Genomic DNA, 15,876 nt, shown 5'->3' with positions numbered 1-15,876 from the left:
AGACACAGGTGCTCCAGATGCTCGGAGATTAACCCCTGGGAAGACCAGCCCCAAGGAGTGAAAATCTCCGGGTCCAGTCATCAAGGGCAGGAAAGGACCTCTCCTTGAAAATAAAAGGAAAATGATCACTTTCTCACGCTCCCCCATCATGAAGAATTTTGGACACAATGTATTCCACGTGTGGGAGTACCGGTCCAATCCATACACTGAGGATCTGCTTTGAGTGGGGTCCTGAAGGGAACGGGCTCCACAGGAGGTCCAGGTGGTGGTGCATACATCCTGCCACCTGGGCCATAGTACCCAGCAGCCCCTTACAGTAACGGAGAAAGACGGACTGCGGAGTTCCTGCCAAGCTCAGCTGAGAAAATGGTCATACAGACCCTAGCGTTCTACAGAAAGGCCATACCACCTAAAAGAAACAGATGTGCTTTGGGAAAAGCTCCTGGCAGGCTCCGAGGCCCTTTGACCATAGGCCAGCAAGTGACCAGAGCTGGACAACATAACACGAGGCCCCTCAGCTCTGTTAAGTTCCGGGCTTGGGAGGGCCCAGCAGCAGTCCAGGGCTAGAGGGACAGAAAGCTGGTCAGCAGGTGACCCAATGCCATCATCCACGACTCTTTCGCCAGCACCCTCTCTTAGCTCACGGCTATGGCCGCGTAGGGTGCCCTTCTGATGAAGTCAGATAGGAGGGCAATGGCCAAACTTGACGGAAAATCAGGTCAGCTTGGTCTGGGGGTGCAAGCTGAAAATGAGCTCTGCTCCGGAGTGACCCTGAAAAGTTGCTGTGAAAGAAAACCCTCCCAGCAAGCTTCAGGCAGTGCACGTAAGGCTGTCACCCGACTTGTAAGGAAGGCAGGGTGGCCCTAAGTAAGAATAAATGCTGACTCATGGACAGTGCAATTGGCCTGGCTGGTTGGTCAGGCGCCTGGATGGAAAAGATTTTAAGATCGGGGAGGAGGTGGTCTAGAGAAGGCACGCACGCGTAGGTTCAGGGAAGAGGGTCTCTGGTTCATCTGTTAGTCTCCTCAGTGTAGCCCCCGCCCCGGGAGGGCCGAAAGCAACCAGGCAAGAGACAGAAGGGGTTTGCCGGCTGACACGGGCCAGCCTCCGGCATCAGCCAGGCGGGCGGGCTCCATTCCCAGCATCTCCCTTGGTGTCCACGAAGGCCGGCAGGCCTCTGAGAGCCTCAGAACTGCCTCTGAGCAGCCCCTGATCTCACTGACAGTTCTGCTACGCTTCCAGAGCTGGGCACGAGGCGGCAGTGACCTGCATTTCCTGACGGGAGCCCTGGGGAGAGTCCTGGCAAGCTGGGCCTAAAGGCTGCACCCTCTTGCCCTCTGCTCGGGCCCCCACCCCACCCCCAGCATCCTGGGGCCGGCATCCGGGGATGGCTCTGCCACGTCCTCGGCACTGAGGGTCCATGCAGTCGGGAGTAGGGAACTCCATGGGGGGCTCCAATCCCCAACTGTGGAGTGGAGTGGGGTCCTGCACCCCCGCACCCCCGCACCCCCGCACCCCATCAGCCTTCTGCCCTCAGCCCCCCACGCAGGTCCTGGGGGCCCCTGCTGTGCGCATCCTCCAGGGGAGCTAACCTAGAAGCGGGGAAGGAGGAGGCGGGGGGGGGGGGAGGGAGGACCACACAGGTGAGAGGGTGAGCAAGCGAACAGCCAGTGAATTCATGAGTCACTGGGAGGCCAGAGAAGGAACTCAGATCTGAGTGAGGGCTGGGATGAGGGCGTGAATCAGCAAGTGACCGGGGAGCGAAGGAACCACGCCAGGTGCGTGGGGGCGGAGGCCCGGGAGTGCCCGCCTGCGGCGGCCCACGCACCATGACGTTCAGGCCCTGGTTGGTGGGCCCCTGGGCCACGATGTACTCGATGCCCGTCTCGTACACGTCCATGGGCCGCCGGTACTTGACCACGGTGCCGGCGATGTTGAAGTTCTTGGGGCTGTCCACCTTGAAGTTGCCGTTGAAGAAGAAGTAGCCGGCTTCATCTGCAAGAGCTGAAAGGCCACAGCTGCCCAGTCACGCGTGCCGGGGTCGGGGGGCGGGGGCTGAAGGGCCGGGAGGATGGGACCCCACGCTCGGGCTCTCTGGTTAGCCTGGCCCTGTGACCCTCCCCAAACCCTCAAAGCGGGGACCCTCCATGAGGTGTGGGAGTGGGCAGGCTCCGTCTGCCAGAGCATGTGGCCCTGGCCGGGGATACGTGAGTCCTCATTCCTAACCAGCCTCAAATAAACAAGGGCTTGTCTAGATGACCCAAGGATGGCTGGCCCACGGCCCGCTTGGTCCTGCCATTCTAGTGGCCTGGGAAGGGCCCAGGCTGCAGGGCGATGAGGAGCGTCAGGACCGAGCGGCCAGGTCTAGACACGCGCTAGACCACAGGAGTCACCCAGGTTGGGACCAGGCCGCCCAGCCCGGCTCTGCTAGAGAGTCCCCATGAGTTCGGGGGACTCGCCACTCTCAGCTTCCCGCCCCGATGGGGTCCAAGCTGAGAGACACTGCAGCCCTGTCCCAGCGTCCCCTGCAGGCCCTACCAGACCACCCCAAGCTGACCGGCCTGGTGCTCTTGCTGGGAGCGTGACACTCTGCCAGGCTGGGAGACCTGGCTGCCCCTTCTCCCGGGCAGGGCTCCCAGTCAGCCTCTCTCTGAGGCAGGGTGTGGTGGACACTTGGAACTGAGGACCTTGGAAGGACGTCTGCTCCCGGAACTGGAACCCCCCCCACAAACACCCCTGGCAACAGGCTGGAACATCTGCCCAGAGCCGGCTGCTGGAGCTCCCCAGGGGCCTCAGGGCTGGCAGGGGTGGGGGGCTCCACCTCGGGGACAGCATCTCTTCCAAAGGGTGTCCTTAGAGCCCGTTCCAGGAACTGGCCTGAAGGCAGGGAAGAGCTTAGCTTCCAAAGCTCCTGATGCAACACGCACGGCGGAGCCCGGCAGTTAATTTATTATCAGACAGACACAGCGAGCAGCCTCCACCCGCTGGAAGAGCACCCTCCGTGCAGCACCGTCAAAAATAACGGGGACAAGAGCATGGGCCGGGCAAGGGGACCCGAGGGGCCGGGCTCGCGCATGGGGCTAGGTCCCCGGCCCGCGTCCAAAACCCGCTTCCTGACAGTGATGACCTTCCTTCCTGCGGCTTCCCCGGAGCTCTGGGCCGCCCTTGGTATTTCCACGCGTCTGTTTCAAGAACGATGTCTTTGCAGCCAGCTCTGGGAACACGGTGTTTCCTGGCCTCACAGCCCTCCCCCGCAGGCCACAGAGCAACCGGCCTGGCAGAGGCCAGGCTCCCGCTTGGGTCCGGGGCTGGGGCCTGGAGCCTGCAGACCTGCCGGGTCAGCGGCTGGTGCTCAGGGGCCCAGACGCTGGGGCTGACAGCCTGTGCAGGGTTCAACCCGGGGACCTTTAGCAAACACCCCACCCCCATGCCAGCACCCCCCAGGAAGGGTGGCTGCACCCCGCCGGCCCTGGCCCCCAAGAAGATGCCTTGAGAGGCAGGGAGGTGCCTCAGGCTTCAGGGACAGCTGGCCTGCCTGGCAGAGGTCAGCTCCCAGTTGTCAATACCTGTCCTCCTCGGCCAGAAGGGGCTCCCCAGGGGTACAGACAAGGTGCATGGCCCCACCAACCTCCAGCCGCACAGGGAGGCCTTCCTGACACCGTCCCCCAGGTGGGCCTCACTGCCTCGGCCACCACGCAACGCACTCGAGTCCTCAGGTCAGAGACTCCAGCTGAACCCGGCTTCCCACCAGAATGGCCAGTGGCCAGAACATCAACTCTGGGCCCCAGATGGGAGCTTGCATCCCACCCCTGCTTCTTGTCACCCTTGGTTTCCGACTGGCCACCCACTTCCATCTTGCTCTGCCTCAACCTTCTCACCCCCGACTGTCAGTCCTCAGATGCTGGGGCAGGACGGGGGGTCAGGGATGCCGCCTCCAGCACCTCCAGTTTTCTCCGTGCCTGGCCCCCCAGGGATGGGGCGCTCACTACCTGAGTCACAGCCCCCTCTTGTGTCAAGCTGCCCCGAGTGTGAGGTCTTTCCACACCTGGGATGAGGTCAGCCTCCCGATGGCCCCCTCACCCCCACCCCATGCACAGGCACTCACACCCAGGCAGAGCTGTGGCTTCCAGGACCACCCTCCCTGCAAGGCCAGGTGCTCCCCATTCACCCACAGCCCGTACATCTCACCCCGTGTAAATCCGCAGCCCCGCGAGCCGCCCGGGCCCCACATACCCAGCACGTCTGCAGACTTCTTCCGCTCCACGATCTGGATGTCTCGGGCGCCAGCCGGGATGTGGGTCACCAGAGAGTAACCTGGGGGAGGGGACAGTGGTGAGCGGTGGGTCAGCTATGACCGGCGCCTCTCGAGAGGAAAGGCAGCTCTGGATGGTGGTCACCACCCTCTTGTGCTCCTGGAAGGCGAGAGGCAGTGTCTCAGGGCAGCCCTGTCCCCACCCAATAGCTGCACCCAGGCCCCCAAGGGGCGAGTGCATGGCTCTGCAGGAACTACCTGTGAGCCTGGAAAGCTGACTGGCCGCCCCGGCACGGCCTGTGCGGTACCAGATTCCAAGACACTTTCCTATTGAGGCCGTGGGTGCCGCTCCCGAGTACCTGCCCTGCTCCTCCCGAGGGACGCCACAGGCCATGGGGGTCATAGATCGGCCAGAGTGAAACGTCCTGGGCCTGCTCTGCCGCTGTCACCAAGGTGGCCCTTGGCAAGCTGCTGGAGCCTCGGGCCTCCGTGCTCTCATCCACACACAGGGATGACGGCCCCTGCACTTGGTGATGGAGGAGATTCTGGGTAGCTCAGAGTCTGGCCCTGAGGACGCTCTCATTATTATTATTTTAAAAACCCACACTGTCATAACATCGCATTTATTTTACAGGCTTGCTACATCACAAACGTAGGTGAGGAAGTACACGGCCCCAGGTCGGGGCCTGTCATCAAAGGCCCCAGCAGGTGAGGAGGCAGCCACAGAGACTCCCGCAGAGCCCCCTACAAAGGGACCAAGGGTCTTGGGGGCAGGGTCTGAGGAAGGGACGGTGCTGCTGGAAGGTGGTAGAGGGTTCGCTGGGGAGAAGGAGGGGAGATTTTTAAAGTCTTAAGAATAAAAAGCCTTCCAGGAGAAGATGGTGAGAAGGTTCTAGAATCAGGTTTGCTGGAGCCGACCCTCAGGTCACCTGAGGAACATGTGGGCCCACCTGGCAGATGAGACGCTTCTACAGGCTGCTCCCCTTTGCAGGCATCTGAAGACCCTGAGCTTGTCCTTCCAGCCAGCAGGGTGCCCCTAAATGCTTAACTACCAGCTCTCTTGGTGGGAGGGCGGGTGCTGTGACCTGCAGTACTGGCTTATTCCCAGGGTGCAAACACTTCCTGTCACAGTGGCCAATTTCAAACTGCCAACCGGTGTCGCTGGCTACAGGGTTGGGAAAAGGGACACAGTCATTTATCTTCTGCCCTAGTATTTCCCACTGACAGACACAACAATAATTCTAGAGGTTAGATGATTGGGAAGTGAGGACTATGCTTGTTGTTGTTCAGAAGCTCGGTCGTGTCTGACTCTTTGCAACCCCATGGACTGCAGCAAGCCAGGCTTTCCTGTCCTTCACCATCTCCTGGAGTTTGCATAAATTCACGTCCGCTGAGTCAGTGACACCATCCAACCATCTCATCCTCTGCTGTCGCCTTCTCCCCGACCCTCAATCTTTCCCAGCATCAGGGTCTTTTTCCAATGAGTTGGCTTTTTGCATCAGGAGGCCAATGTATTAGAGCTTCAGCTACAGCACCAGTCCTTCAGTGAATACTTAGGGATGATTTTCTGTAGGATTAACTGGTTGACTTTGCTTAAATATCACTTATTTAAATGAAGGTTTGTGCACAGTTGCTTAGTTGTGTCTGACTCTTTGCGACCCCGTGGACTGTAGCCCACCAGGCTCCTCTGTCCATGTGATTCTCCAGGCAAGAGTACTGGAGTGGGTGGCCCATTGAAGGTTCACATATCAGTTCAGTCACTTCAGTCACTCAGTCATGTCTGACTCTTTGTGACCACATGGACTGCAGTAGGCCAGGCCTCCCTGTCCATCACCAACTCCCAGAGTTCACTCAGACTCATGTCCATCGAGTCAGCGAGGCCATCCAACCATCTCATCCTCTGTCGTCCCCTTCCCCTCCTGCCTTCAGTCTTTCTCAGCAACAGTCTTTTCCAATGAGTCAGCTCTTTGCATGAGGTGGCCAAAGTATTGGAGTTTCAGCTTCATCATCAGTCCTTCCAGTGAATAGTCAGGACTGATCTCCTTTAGGATGGACGCGTTGGATCTCCTTGCAGTCCAAGGGACTCTCAAGAGTCTTCTCCAACACCACAGTTCAAAAGCATCAATTCTTCGGCGCTCAGCTTTCTCTATAGTCTAGCTCTCACATCCATACAGGACCACTGGAAAAACCATAGCCTTGACTAGACAGACCTTTGTTGGCAAAGTGATGTCTCTGCTTTTGAATATGCTATCTAGGTTGGTCATAACTTTTCTTCTAAGGAGTAAGTGTCTTTTAATTTCATGGCTGCAGTCACCATCTGCAGTGACTTTGGAGCCCAAAAAAATAAAGTCTGCCACTGCTTCCACTGCCTCTGGCCAGTGGCCAGAACATCAACTCTGGGCCCCAGATGGGAGCTTGCATCCCACCCCTGCTCCTTGTCACCCTTGGTTTCCGACTGGCTACCCACTTCCGTCTTGCTCTGCCTCGACCTTCTCACCCCCGACTGACGCTATTTGCCATGACGTGATGGGACTGGACGCCATGATCTTAGTTTCCGTATACTCATTTTTTAATTAGCAACCAGCTCACAAGCTTCCTCACCGTGGTTACCATGGTTACCATGCACAGGTCTACCAGGGGACCACGTGGGTCAGTGGTTAGGACCTCAGACCCAGGATCAGGCTCTCTGGGTTCAGACCCAGCTCTGCCTCTTTTGGCTGTGTGACCTTAACCTAGTTTCTTAACCTCGGTTTCCACGTCTATAACATGACGGCAGCAGTAGGCCCTGCCCAGAGGAGACGCCGTGAGGTGGGAGCAGGCTAAGCTTGCTGCGTGTGGCTCTATGCACAGAAGGCACTCGGTAAAATTGGGTGGGACTGGTTCCGTGTCAGCCCCCGGGCCCCCAAGCTGAGAGCTCCATGCAGGCATGGGCCCCCGTACCCTGTAGCTCCTGGCACACAGGCGGTGCTCAGAAAGAGACGCACTGCCTGAACGCTCCCTCTGCTGTGTCCACACCCCAGGACCTGGCAGAAGGTCCTGAAGGCAGGTGTGTGCAAGGAAGGCAAGAAGCACACAGTGTCTTTGCCCACACTCCTTCCAAAGTGAGCCCTGCAAATGAAGTTGCCTCTGCCCACTGTACCTGTCAAGCGTTATTCAGAGCCCTGTCCAGCTGGGCCTCTGCTGAGACACTCCTCCTTTTCTTACCCTGACCCTCCTCAGTTGGCGTGTTCATCCCTGGGTCCCACGTCCAGGCTCAAACACTAACTCCAAAATTATCCCTCTGCTCCGCCTCCAGGAGCAGTGCGGTCCCAACAGCCAAGTCCTCAGGTGCTCTCCAGGGTTGGTTCCATCCAGACATGCCTGGCCTCCATGGGGGACTTCAAGTAGGCAATTCCCACCCTGCGCCTCAGTTTCCTCATCTGCTAAATGGGTTTCGAGCTGCCCTGCCTCTCCCAGTCCAGCGGCTGTGATAACCCAGTTTAATCCCACTGCATTAATCGAGACCCAAGAATGCCTCCCATTTAACCCCGAGTATTATAAGTAACATCTCTCCAAAATCGTCAAGTCCCAGCACATGCACAGACGCCCTGTTGGCCCAGCCCCCAGAGGTGGATGCTCCTGTGAGGCCACTGACAAGCCACGGCCCGGGAAAGAGAGGGGCTGGCTCTGCGCTGGGTCAGCCGGGGCCGGTGGGACCCAGCATGTCCCTTCAGCCCTGGGGACCTGGGTCTGAGAGCTCAGGCCCCAGAATCCATGTGCCCAGGCCCCACCCTCAGGTCAGCAGCGAGGACCGACCGTGTGCCTCAGTTTCCCCCTGCTACAAGCGGGGCTGATACCTCCCTGTCGGTTGTGCTGAGTTGCAGGTGGTACCCCAGACCCATGCACACCAGGGCACCTGGGATCTAGGGGTGCGAACACAGAGCTGCTCTCAGTCCTGTCCCCAAGGGGTCCTTCCAGAGCTGCTGGGCCAGCCCCACTGGGCCTGGGCAGAGGATCGAGGGGGCCAGGAGGGGAAGGACCCTGCGCGGTCACTCGGCGGCCGGAGGCAGGCTGCCCCAGGCCCTGGACCCCAGGCGCCCGAGGCTCTTACCCAGGTGGGTGTTCCCTTTGCGGTAGTTGCCCGTCACGTGGGTGCAGCTGCTCCCGTCGCCCTGGCAGACGCCACACTTGTCCAGTGTGTGGGTGGAGAAGAGCACCCCGTCACAGCCGATGGGCTGCAGAAAGGGAGGCGGAGAGGCTGCTGGGAGGGCGCCGAGGCGAGACCCCGGGGCCGCCACCGCCTGGGGGGACGGGGTGGGCGGCGGGCGCGAGGGGACCAGTGGGTGCTTGTGCTACAGTGTTGAACAACCTCACATTTTCCAGACACGCAGACCCCTCGCAGGTCGGCGAGCTTGCAGGACGTGCCGTCGCGGGCGGGCACCATGAGCTGCCGCTGGCCGTCCACGGTGGTGCAGTGCAGATCACACGGCTTGCTAGAGATGTGCACGTAGTCGTCTGCGGGGAGACGGGGGTCTCAGGGCGCTGCAGAGCCGGGGCCGGGGACGTCTCTCGCCCCCCCGCCCGGCGGAGACAGCCCTCTGTCCATGGCACAGATGGAGGCACTGACACCTGGATAGTGCAAGGGACCTTGCCCAGGGCCTCAGCGGTAGGAATGGGGACCGAGGTGCACACGATCTGGCCCAGACAGGCTCTCAGAGACCAGCCTCTGCTGTGCTGTGAGTAGTGGGCAGCGTCCCCTCTGCAGGAGGTCTGGGCCGACTTGGTGGCCCCGGGCTGCCAGTCCTGGGGACCCTGCACCTCCTCCATGAGCAGGAGAACCCAAGTCCTGTACACGGTTGCCTGAACTACTGGGGACCTTCGACAAGACCCCCCCTCCCTCCAGGCCTGTTTCCCCACCTGCCCACCCACTGGACAAGGGCGCTCCCTCCCGTGGTCCCCAGGGGGCGGCCACAAGGGACAGAGCCTTGTGGGGCGGGCCCTGCTGCGCGGCCCAGGGCGGCGGTACCCGGGTAGAGAGGCTTCCACTGGTGCGTGCGCCCGTTGTACACGCGGGAGTTGAAGGAGGTGCACTGCTCCTCGCGGAAGCTCCTCCCGTCCGGCGGACACTCCTGGGGAGCGAGAGACAGGGAGGGAGGCTCCGGGAGGAACTCGGCCCGACAAAGGCATTTTTGTCCAGGCTGAGCAGGAAGTGGCTGCAGCCGGCACAGCCGTGCCAGGGCCGAGGCCCGCGGAGTGGCCTCTCCTCCCCGCTCTCAATCTGTCAGGCTCTCTGGAAGGAGGGCGGGGGCACCAGGCCTCCAGGCCCATGTGTGCGGGCCCTCCCGCTGCTGCAGGCTGGACCCCATCACCCCCCGCCACCCTGGCTGCCCATGGAGCTGCAGGGACACCAGCCTGGCCTGTGCTCACCCTGCCTTCTGGGGAAAGGGGCCCATCTGCGTGTCTGCAGCCACAGCCACGGGGCCTGGGACATGGGCATTGACTGAATGGGCTTGACTTCGTGAAAGAGGAGCCCGAGGGGGCCAGAAGTCCAGCTGGCCGAGTGTCCCTCCTGAACTCGAGTCTGGAGGGCAGCTGACCCTCGAGGCCGACCCAGAAGCCAGGCTGCTCACTTCCGCTGACCCCTGAACCCCCCCTTGTGCACACAGACACAAAGACGCACATGGTCACCTCTCTGCCCCCCACCCCGCCCTGGGGGTGGGGTTCAGACTGGCTCGGGCCCCATCATTGTGAAATGTCTGGAGGCCAAGCCAGAGTGGCTGCCTCCAGCCAGCCCAGCCCGGCCACCTTGCTACAGAGAAGGCTCAGGGGCTGAGTGCGTGGGCACGGAGCGGGTACGCGGGAGCTGCAGCTGGAACGGGGCCACCTGTGACATTAAGCCTCCCCGGGAACATGGTTCACCCTGGGTGCAGGGGACGCAGGGGGCCAGAGGCCTCCAGCCCTGAGGTCACGTGAGAGCCCTGCCAGCAGAAGCGGGCCCTCGCCGCTCAGGTGCCCGCAGCCCATGGTGGGCACCAGGGGCTTGACTTGAGGCAGGGAGAGGGGTTCTGAGCCTGAGGCCCCCACCCCCACTTCTGTTCACTGGGATGCAGGAGGCAGACCCAGGACAGAGTGTCCGCAGGGCTGGGGCCACTGGGAAGCCACCTGGAGTCCCGCCTGGGAGGGGTTGGAGGGTGGCGGTGGTCCAGCCGGGCGGGCCTCACCTGCACTCTGCACAGCTGGTACCTCTTGGATGTGCCCGTGCAGGTCCGGTTCCCGGCGCCCGTTACAGACGTCTTCCTGGAGGGAGGACCCGGGCTGTGAGCTCAGGTCAGGAGTGGCCGGCTGCCGTCCTGACCCTGCTCCCAGCCCTCCCCTGGACAGCGTGCCCCAGCCCCGAGCCTCCGCGGGCTCCTCTGACCAAGGCCTCCTTCTGCCCCACTCCATCTCCGCTGCTCCAGCAGAGCCTGCTCCTGTCACAGGCACCCCCATAGTTTCAGGGTTCTTCTCAGCCTCTTCCTGGGGGCGGGGCGAGGTCCCGTTCATGTCTGAGTCCTCAGCACACAGTGCAAAGTCTTAGGCCACAGAATTAGTGATGGCAGAACAGCGTTCACCACGGGCCCAGCCCTCTGCACACACATACACGCACACGCGCACGCACGCACACACACACATGCACGCACACACACACACATACAGTCTCACATCCTCAGAAACATCAGGTGGGCTCGAGCATAATCTCCACTCCACAAAGAGGAAACTGATACTCAGAGAGGTTAAGTGACTTCCCCAAGGTCACACAGCTAGGAAGCTGCAGAGGCAAGATGTGAACGCAGGTCTGGCCAGCAGTGACCGCTGCACTGGAGGCTTACCCCATGTTTATTCAACTTGGGTCTTCAGGAGAGAGAAGGCCAAGGCGGACCTGACCACTCCTTGAAAGAGCCCTAGGCAGGGTCTTCTTTTCCCAGTGCCCCAGAGAGGGATGAACCGCAGGACACCCTTGCCTGGGACCCGACAGAAGCTGCATCCCCAAGGGAGGCCAATGAAAAGACTGACTGGCTCAGCTGGCCTGTGCAGCCTCAACCTGAAGGCTGCGTTCAGCCCGAGCCCCCCACCCAGCAGCCGCTGCCCACCTCCCCGCCCCCCTCTGCAGTCTGGGCGGCCAGCCCCCCGGGCCCCGCTCTCACACCAGCACCTCTGCTGTAGGCAGTGCCGCTCCTGGGACGTCACCCCGGCCCCGCAGCTGCGGGAACACGCCGTCCATTTGGTCCACTCTCCCCACCAGTAGGCGGTGGCATCGGGGCCCACCTCCAGGCTGTTGGACGTTGGGCTGTTGTCCTGGGTGAGAGGCCCCACGACGGTTAAAAGGAGGCTGGAGCACCTGGCCAGATGGGCCCGCCGACCCCGTGCCCTGGACGGGAGGACACAGCCCCCTGGGTGGGTTGCTCGAAGCCCCGGCTCAGACCTCCAGGGGGGTCTCCGAGGGACCTCCCAGAGAGCTGAGCACCTCAGGTGCTGCCTGATCTTGAGATCTGGAACCTTCTGGGGGCTTGGTGGGATCGTAACGCCAAACCTAACCATCCTCCTTCGCTCCCAAGTGGCCTGCGGGAAGGTGCTGGCCAGCCTGGGTTCTGCAGGACCCAAACCCCCCTGTCCACACGCTACACCCCGGGTCTTTGCGCTGAAGGGGAGCACCCAGTCCCTGCAGCCCCCAGCCTGCCAAACCGGCAAGACGCTGGAGTGGCCTGAGCCCCCCACCCACCCACCCAGGGGCTGGCCTGACCGGCGTGTAAGGCATGCTCCTGGGAGTGGAGGGTGCCCTGGGCCCCGGCCCTGCATCTTGCCACGTGGCTCTCAGCATCAGCCCATCTGGGTGAGGGCCTGTGCTCCCCACTCACCGTGGTCCCCGTGGACGACGCACTCCCAGTCACTAGGGCCACAGCCAGCAGGGCCCGGGCCCATCGTGAAGGCTGCCATCTGCCCTCCATCCTAGGAAGCAAGGCCACAGTCACTGCCAGGCCAGGCCCAGCTCCCCTTGCAGGCGGCCAGAGTCTGCTTTGGTGAAAAACCCCCTGAGGCCCACCCAGTGAGGCCTGAGATTATCTGGGATCTGTTGGTAGTGGCTGCCTGCCAGCCCTGTTGGGTGGGCTCCGTGAGTGATTGGACATGCCTGCCGTGGGCTTGAGACCCTAGGATGGTGGTGTGCGTGCTAAGCCCGGTCCACCGGATCTGAGGGCGTTTGGGGACACGGGCCAAGCTTTGCCTCGGAATACCTGAGCTCCTTGGAGGATGTCTGGGGAGAAACCCAGGGGCACAAATAGGCCCAGGCTTCATCCCCTGGAAGAAGGAGCTAAGGATCAGTGTATTACCTCGGCCGCTGGACCTGGCCCAAGCAAGAGCACCCTGGGACTTTTGTCTGCTCAGCACTTGCTGACCTACGTGGGAGAGCGATCCTCCCCACCGGCCATGTGGAGCTGCTGGAGAGGGTGTGGACGTGCAGACTCTGCCAGGCCCTCCCTGGCCACAGCAGCTCCCTGCCATGGAGGGACCCCAGACTCCGCAGAGCCCAGGCACCTCTGTCCCCTCCCTCCCAAAAAAAGACACTCAGCCTGCACCTCCGGGGCCTTGGCGTGAGGGTGACCCAGGGCCACCCTGGGGCTGTTTCCTTCCCAAGAAGTCCAGCACCCCCAGCCCAAAACACGACTTGACCTCCCTGCTACAGCTTAGTCACTCAGTCGTGTGCGGCTCCTTGCAACCCCATGGACTGTAGCCCGCCAGGCTCCTCTGTCCATGGGATTTCCCAGGCAAGAATCCTGGCGTGGGTTGTCATTTCCTTCCCCAGGGGATCTTCCCGGACCCAGGATCGAACCCACGTCTCCTGCACTGGCAGAAGGATCCTTCACCACTGAACCACCAGGTAAGCCCATACTTGTCCTCCCTGCCAGGGTTCAAATCAAGGGCTGCCTCCAGCCTCCTGGGCCCTCAGCTTCCCTTATCTGCCCCTGAGATAGTAGTACCAGCTGGGGGCCTGCAGTGACCTCTGGCCAGGGTCTGTCTCAGGTCCTATGTGTCACTTGCCAGTGGGTTGGAGGAGTTTCGGAAACCCCCAAGCCCATCCTCCTCTAGCCCAGAACCAGAGAGGGGAGCCAGTTTGCCCAAAGCCACACAGCCATCTATGTGGCCAACTAGCCCCCAGACCCCAGGGCAAACAGATAAATTCCAGTGAAAGAAGGTAGAAAGCACCCTCCGCCCGATGCCTGCCAGGCCTGAAAACAGCTCCTCATCTGCCCCCTCTCCTCCTCCACCAAACCTCACCTCCTCGTGGGCTCAAGCACCTGCAAATTTCCAGGAGCTACGCCAATGCCAGCCTCGCACCCCAAGAATGTCTCCCTGCCCCAGACACGGCAGCAGTCCACCCCAAAATTTGGAGCTGAGACCTTAAGATCCGCAACTCCCCAACCGCCTGCCTGCCTGCCTGCCCGCCCGCCACCCAGGGGCTGCCCCTCCCCCGCAGGCCCCCACTTGCACCCCCACCAGCCCCCTCTGCGAGCACGGACCCCCGTCGGCAGTCCCATTGGCTCGTCTGTGGCCCCGGCTCCTGCCTGCGGGCTGAAGACAGGTGCTGAGCCGGCTGCACACTTGGTTTTCATTAAGGCTCCCAGACAGCCGTGGCTGCAGGCCAGGCCCGGCTCACGCGGGATCCAGCCCTCCCTGGGGTCCAAAAACAGCCACCACCGGCCAGCGGGAGAGGCTTGCCCTGCAAGTGAGGGCTCTGGGCTCGGGGAGGCTAGGAGCTGAGGGACCCCCACTCCCACTGCCCGGACCGGGCTCAGAGGGAGTCCCCCAGGAGTCCCTGGTCCTGTTATATAACGGCTCCCCAAGGGGCCGGGGCTGACCTGCAGGCACTGGGGGCCGCACCTTCGTCCTGGGAGGGCAGCCGTGGGAAGGGAAGCGAGACGGCGGGGGAGGTGGCCTACCTGGCCGGGGCTCGGCAGGGTGTCCTCGTGGGGGAAAGGGCCGCGGTCGCGGGCAGGCTAGCCAGGTGCGCGGTGCAGGGGGAGGCTGGGACGCCGAGGGCCGCGGGCTGTGCCTCTCTCTGTCTGCTCCCCCGCCCCCTGGCTGCCTCCCTCCTCCACTTCAAAGCGCACCCACGAGAGGGGGTTCCCAGGGAGGCGCAGCCCAGCAGCGGCCGGGCGGGCGGGCGCGGCGGCCTTTATAGCTGTCAGGCAGACGGGGAGGAACTCACACTTCCCACCAGGCTGCTCCCCCGCCCGCCGCCCCGCCGGCCGGCCCGGCGCACACTTTAACCCGCTCCGCGCCTCTGGAGCACAGCCAGGCCGGCCCAGCTGCCTGCCGCCGCCGTGAGTGGAGAGGCCGCCGGCCCGGGGCCACCACGCGGGACCGCGTGTCTGGGTAACCAGACAGAGTGGCCGCTGGCCCGGGGTCACAGGGGAGCTCGGTGGGGAGGGTGGGGGAGCAGAACTGAGCCCCAGGCTTGGTCCGTTGGATGCCTGCTTCCTTCGGGGGGCGGGGTGTGTGGGGGGGTGCCGTCTCTGCCCCTCCCCAGAATGGATCCTAGGTGTGTGAGGCGGCCATCTGATGGCTGGTGCTTACAGATGGTGAGGCTGGGGTCGGGGGCGGGGACACCGGGCTCTGAGGTCACCCAGCAAGGCTTGGAGACATTTCTCCTGAGCAGCGGAGGGACTGACCGAGACCCGGCGCAGGCCCCAGCCAAGGGTCCGGGGACGGGACAGGAGGGCCCGCGGCCCGCGGACCAGACAGCTTGCACAGCCGGAGCCAGCGGCGGGGAGGAGCCCGGAGCTTCGCAGATGTTCACACCAGCTTGGCAGGGCACACGGCCTGGCTGGGCGCGCGCCAGCTGGGCAGCCCCTGGCAGGCCGGCGTGGGGCTCCAGCCTGCGTTCCTGCTGAGTCAGAGCGTGGAGCAGAGCACGGAGCCAGCAGCATGCACTCCAGCCGCACCCCCCTCCCTCCCCGGCACCCAGGGGGCACCCCAGACACTGCAAGTAGCCCCGGAAGCAGGTCCGGCCCCCACCCCACACACCAGACCCTCCGGAGCCCGGCACACAGGGGCACCTCCACACACGGCGGGTGTGGAAGGGGTCGACCCCGGGCCACTGCAGCCATCCCCGGCCTCCGCGCTGCAGACAGCTCACAGCGGCGCCTGGAGAGCCCTCCCCCTCCTGCATCCTCCCTGCCGGAAGGAACTGCGGAGCTCCTCCAGGCCGAGAACTATTCCACCCCTGGGAAGCTCTGCCACCAGCAGGAGCGGCGGGGGAGGAGAGCCAGCAACCGCACCCGCCGCCCTGCCACCGTTGTCCCTCCTGCGTGAGTCCTCCCTGCCTGCAGAGAGCTAGGAGATCCCCATTTTACAGACGGAGAAACTGAGGCTCCGAGACTGCCCAGGGATGCCCAGGCTCGCACATCTGGTAAGCAGCACAGCCCAGCCCCCTGGTGAGCACATCCCCGCCACAGCAGGCTCTTGGATCGCGTTCATCCTCTCCAGACTCTGGGGAGGCAGGTCTTATCCATCTCTGCTTTTCTTCCCCTGGGGCCCCTGTGATGTTCGGTGGAACCCAGGCCCACGCTGCCCCCTGTTGGCACACTGGATCACCGACACGATGGGAC

At 62.7% G+C, this 15,876-nt stretch overlaps 1 protein-coding gene across 3 annotated transcripts in view; it reads right to left on the bottom strand.

Annotated features, from left to right (window-relative positions):
- The window catches only part of ADAMTSL2 (ADAMTS like 2), a 35,780-nt gene extending 20,228 nt beyond the window's left edge, over positions 1-15,552 (bottom strand). Inside the window, exons 1-9 of one of the 3 annotated variants that reach the window (XM_018056157.1) lie at positions 14,938-15,552; positions 12,127-12,217; positions 11,424-11,566; positions 10,453-10,528; positions 9,258-9,360; positions 8,601-8,746; positions 8,343-8,466; positions 4,234-4,314; positions 1,829-2,004 (exon numbers count right to left, since the gene is read on the bottom strand). In XM_018056157.1, coding sequence (XP_017911646.1) covers positions 1,829-2,004; positions 4,234-4,314; positions 8,343-8,466; positions 8,601-8,746; positions 9,258-9,360; positions 10,453-10,528; positions 11,424-11,566; positions 12,127-12,217; positions 14,938-15,437 — 1,440 coding nt within the window. In that variant the 5' untranslated portion in view covers positions 15,438-15,552. Of the gene's footprint in view, positions 1-1,828; positions 2,005-4,233; positions 4,315-8,342; positions 8,467-8,600; positions 8,747-9,257; positions 9,361-10,452; positions 10,529-11,423; positions 11,640-12,126; positions 12,218-14,205; positions 14,536-14,937 lie in introns of those variants that run through there. The other 2 variants (XM_018056159.1, XM_018056160.1) reach the window with 2 other exon arrangements.

The sequence above is a fragment of the Capra hircus genome, chromosome 11 (assembly GCF_001704415.2).
Source record: "Capra hircus breed San Clemente chromosome 11, ASM170441v1, whole genome shotgun sequence".
NCBI lineage: Eukaryota > Metazoa > Chordata > Mammalia > Artiodactyla > Bovidae > Capra > Capra hircus.
Note: the sequence above shows the minus strand (reverse complement) of the source record. Positions and strands in the feature narration are given on the sequence as shown.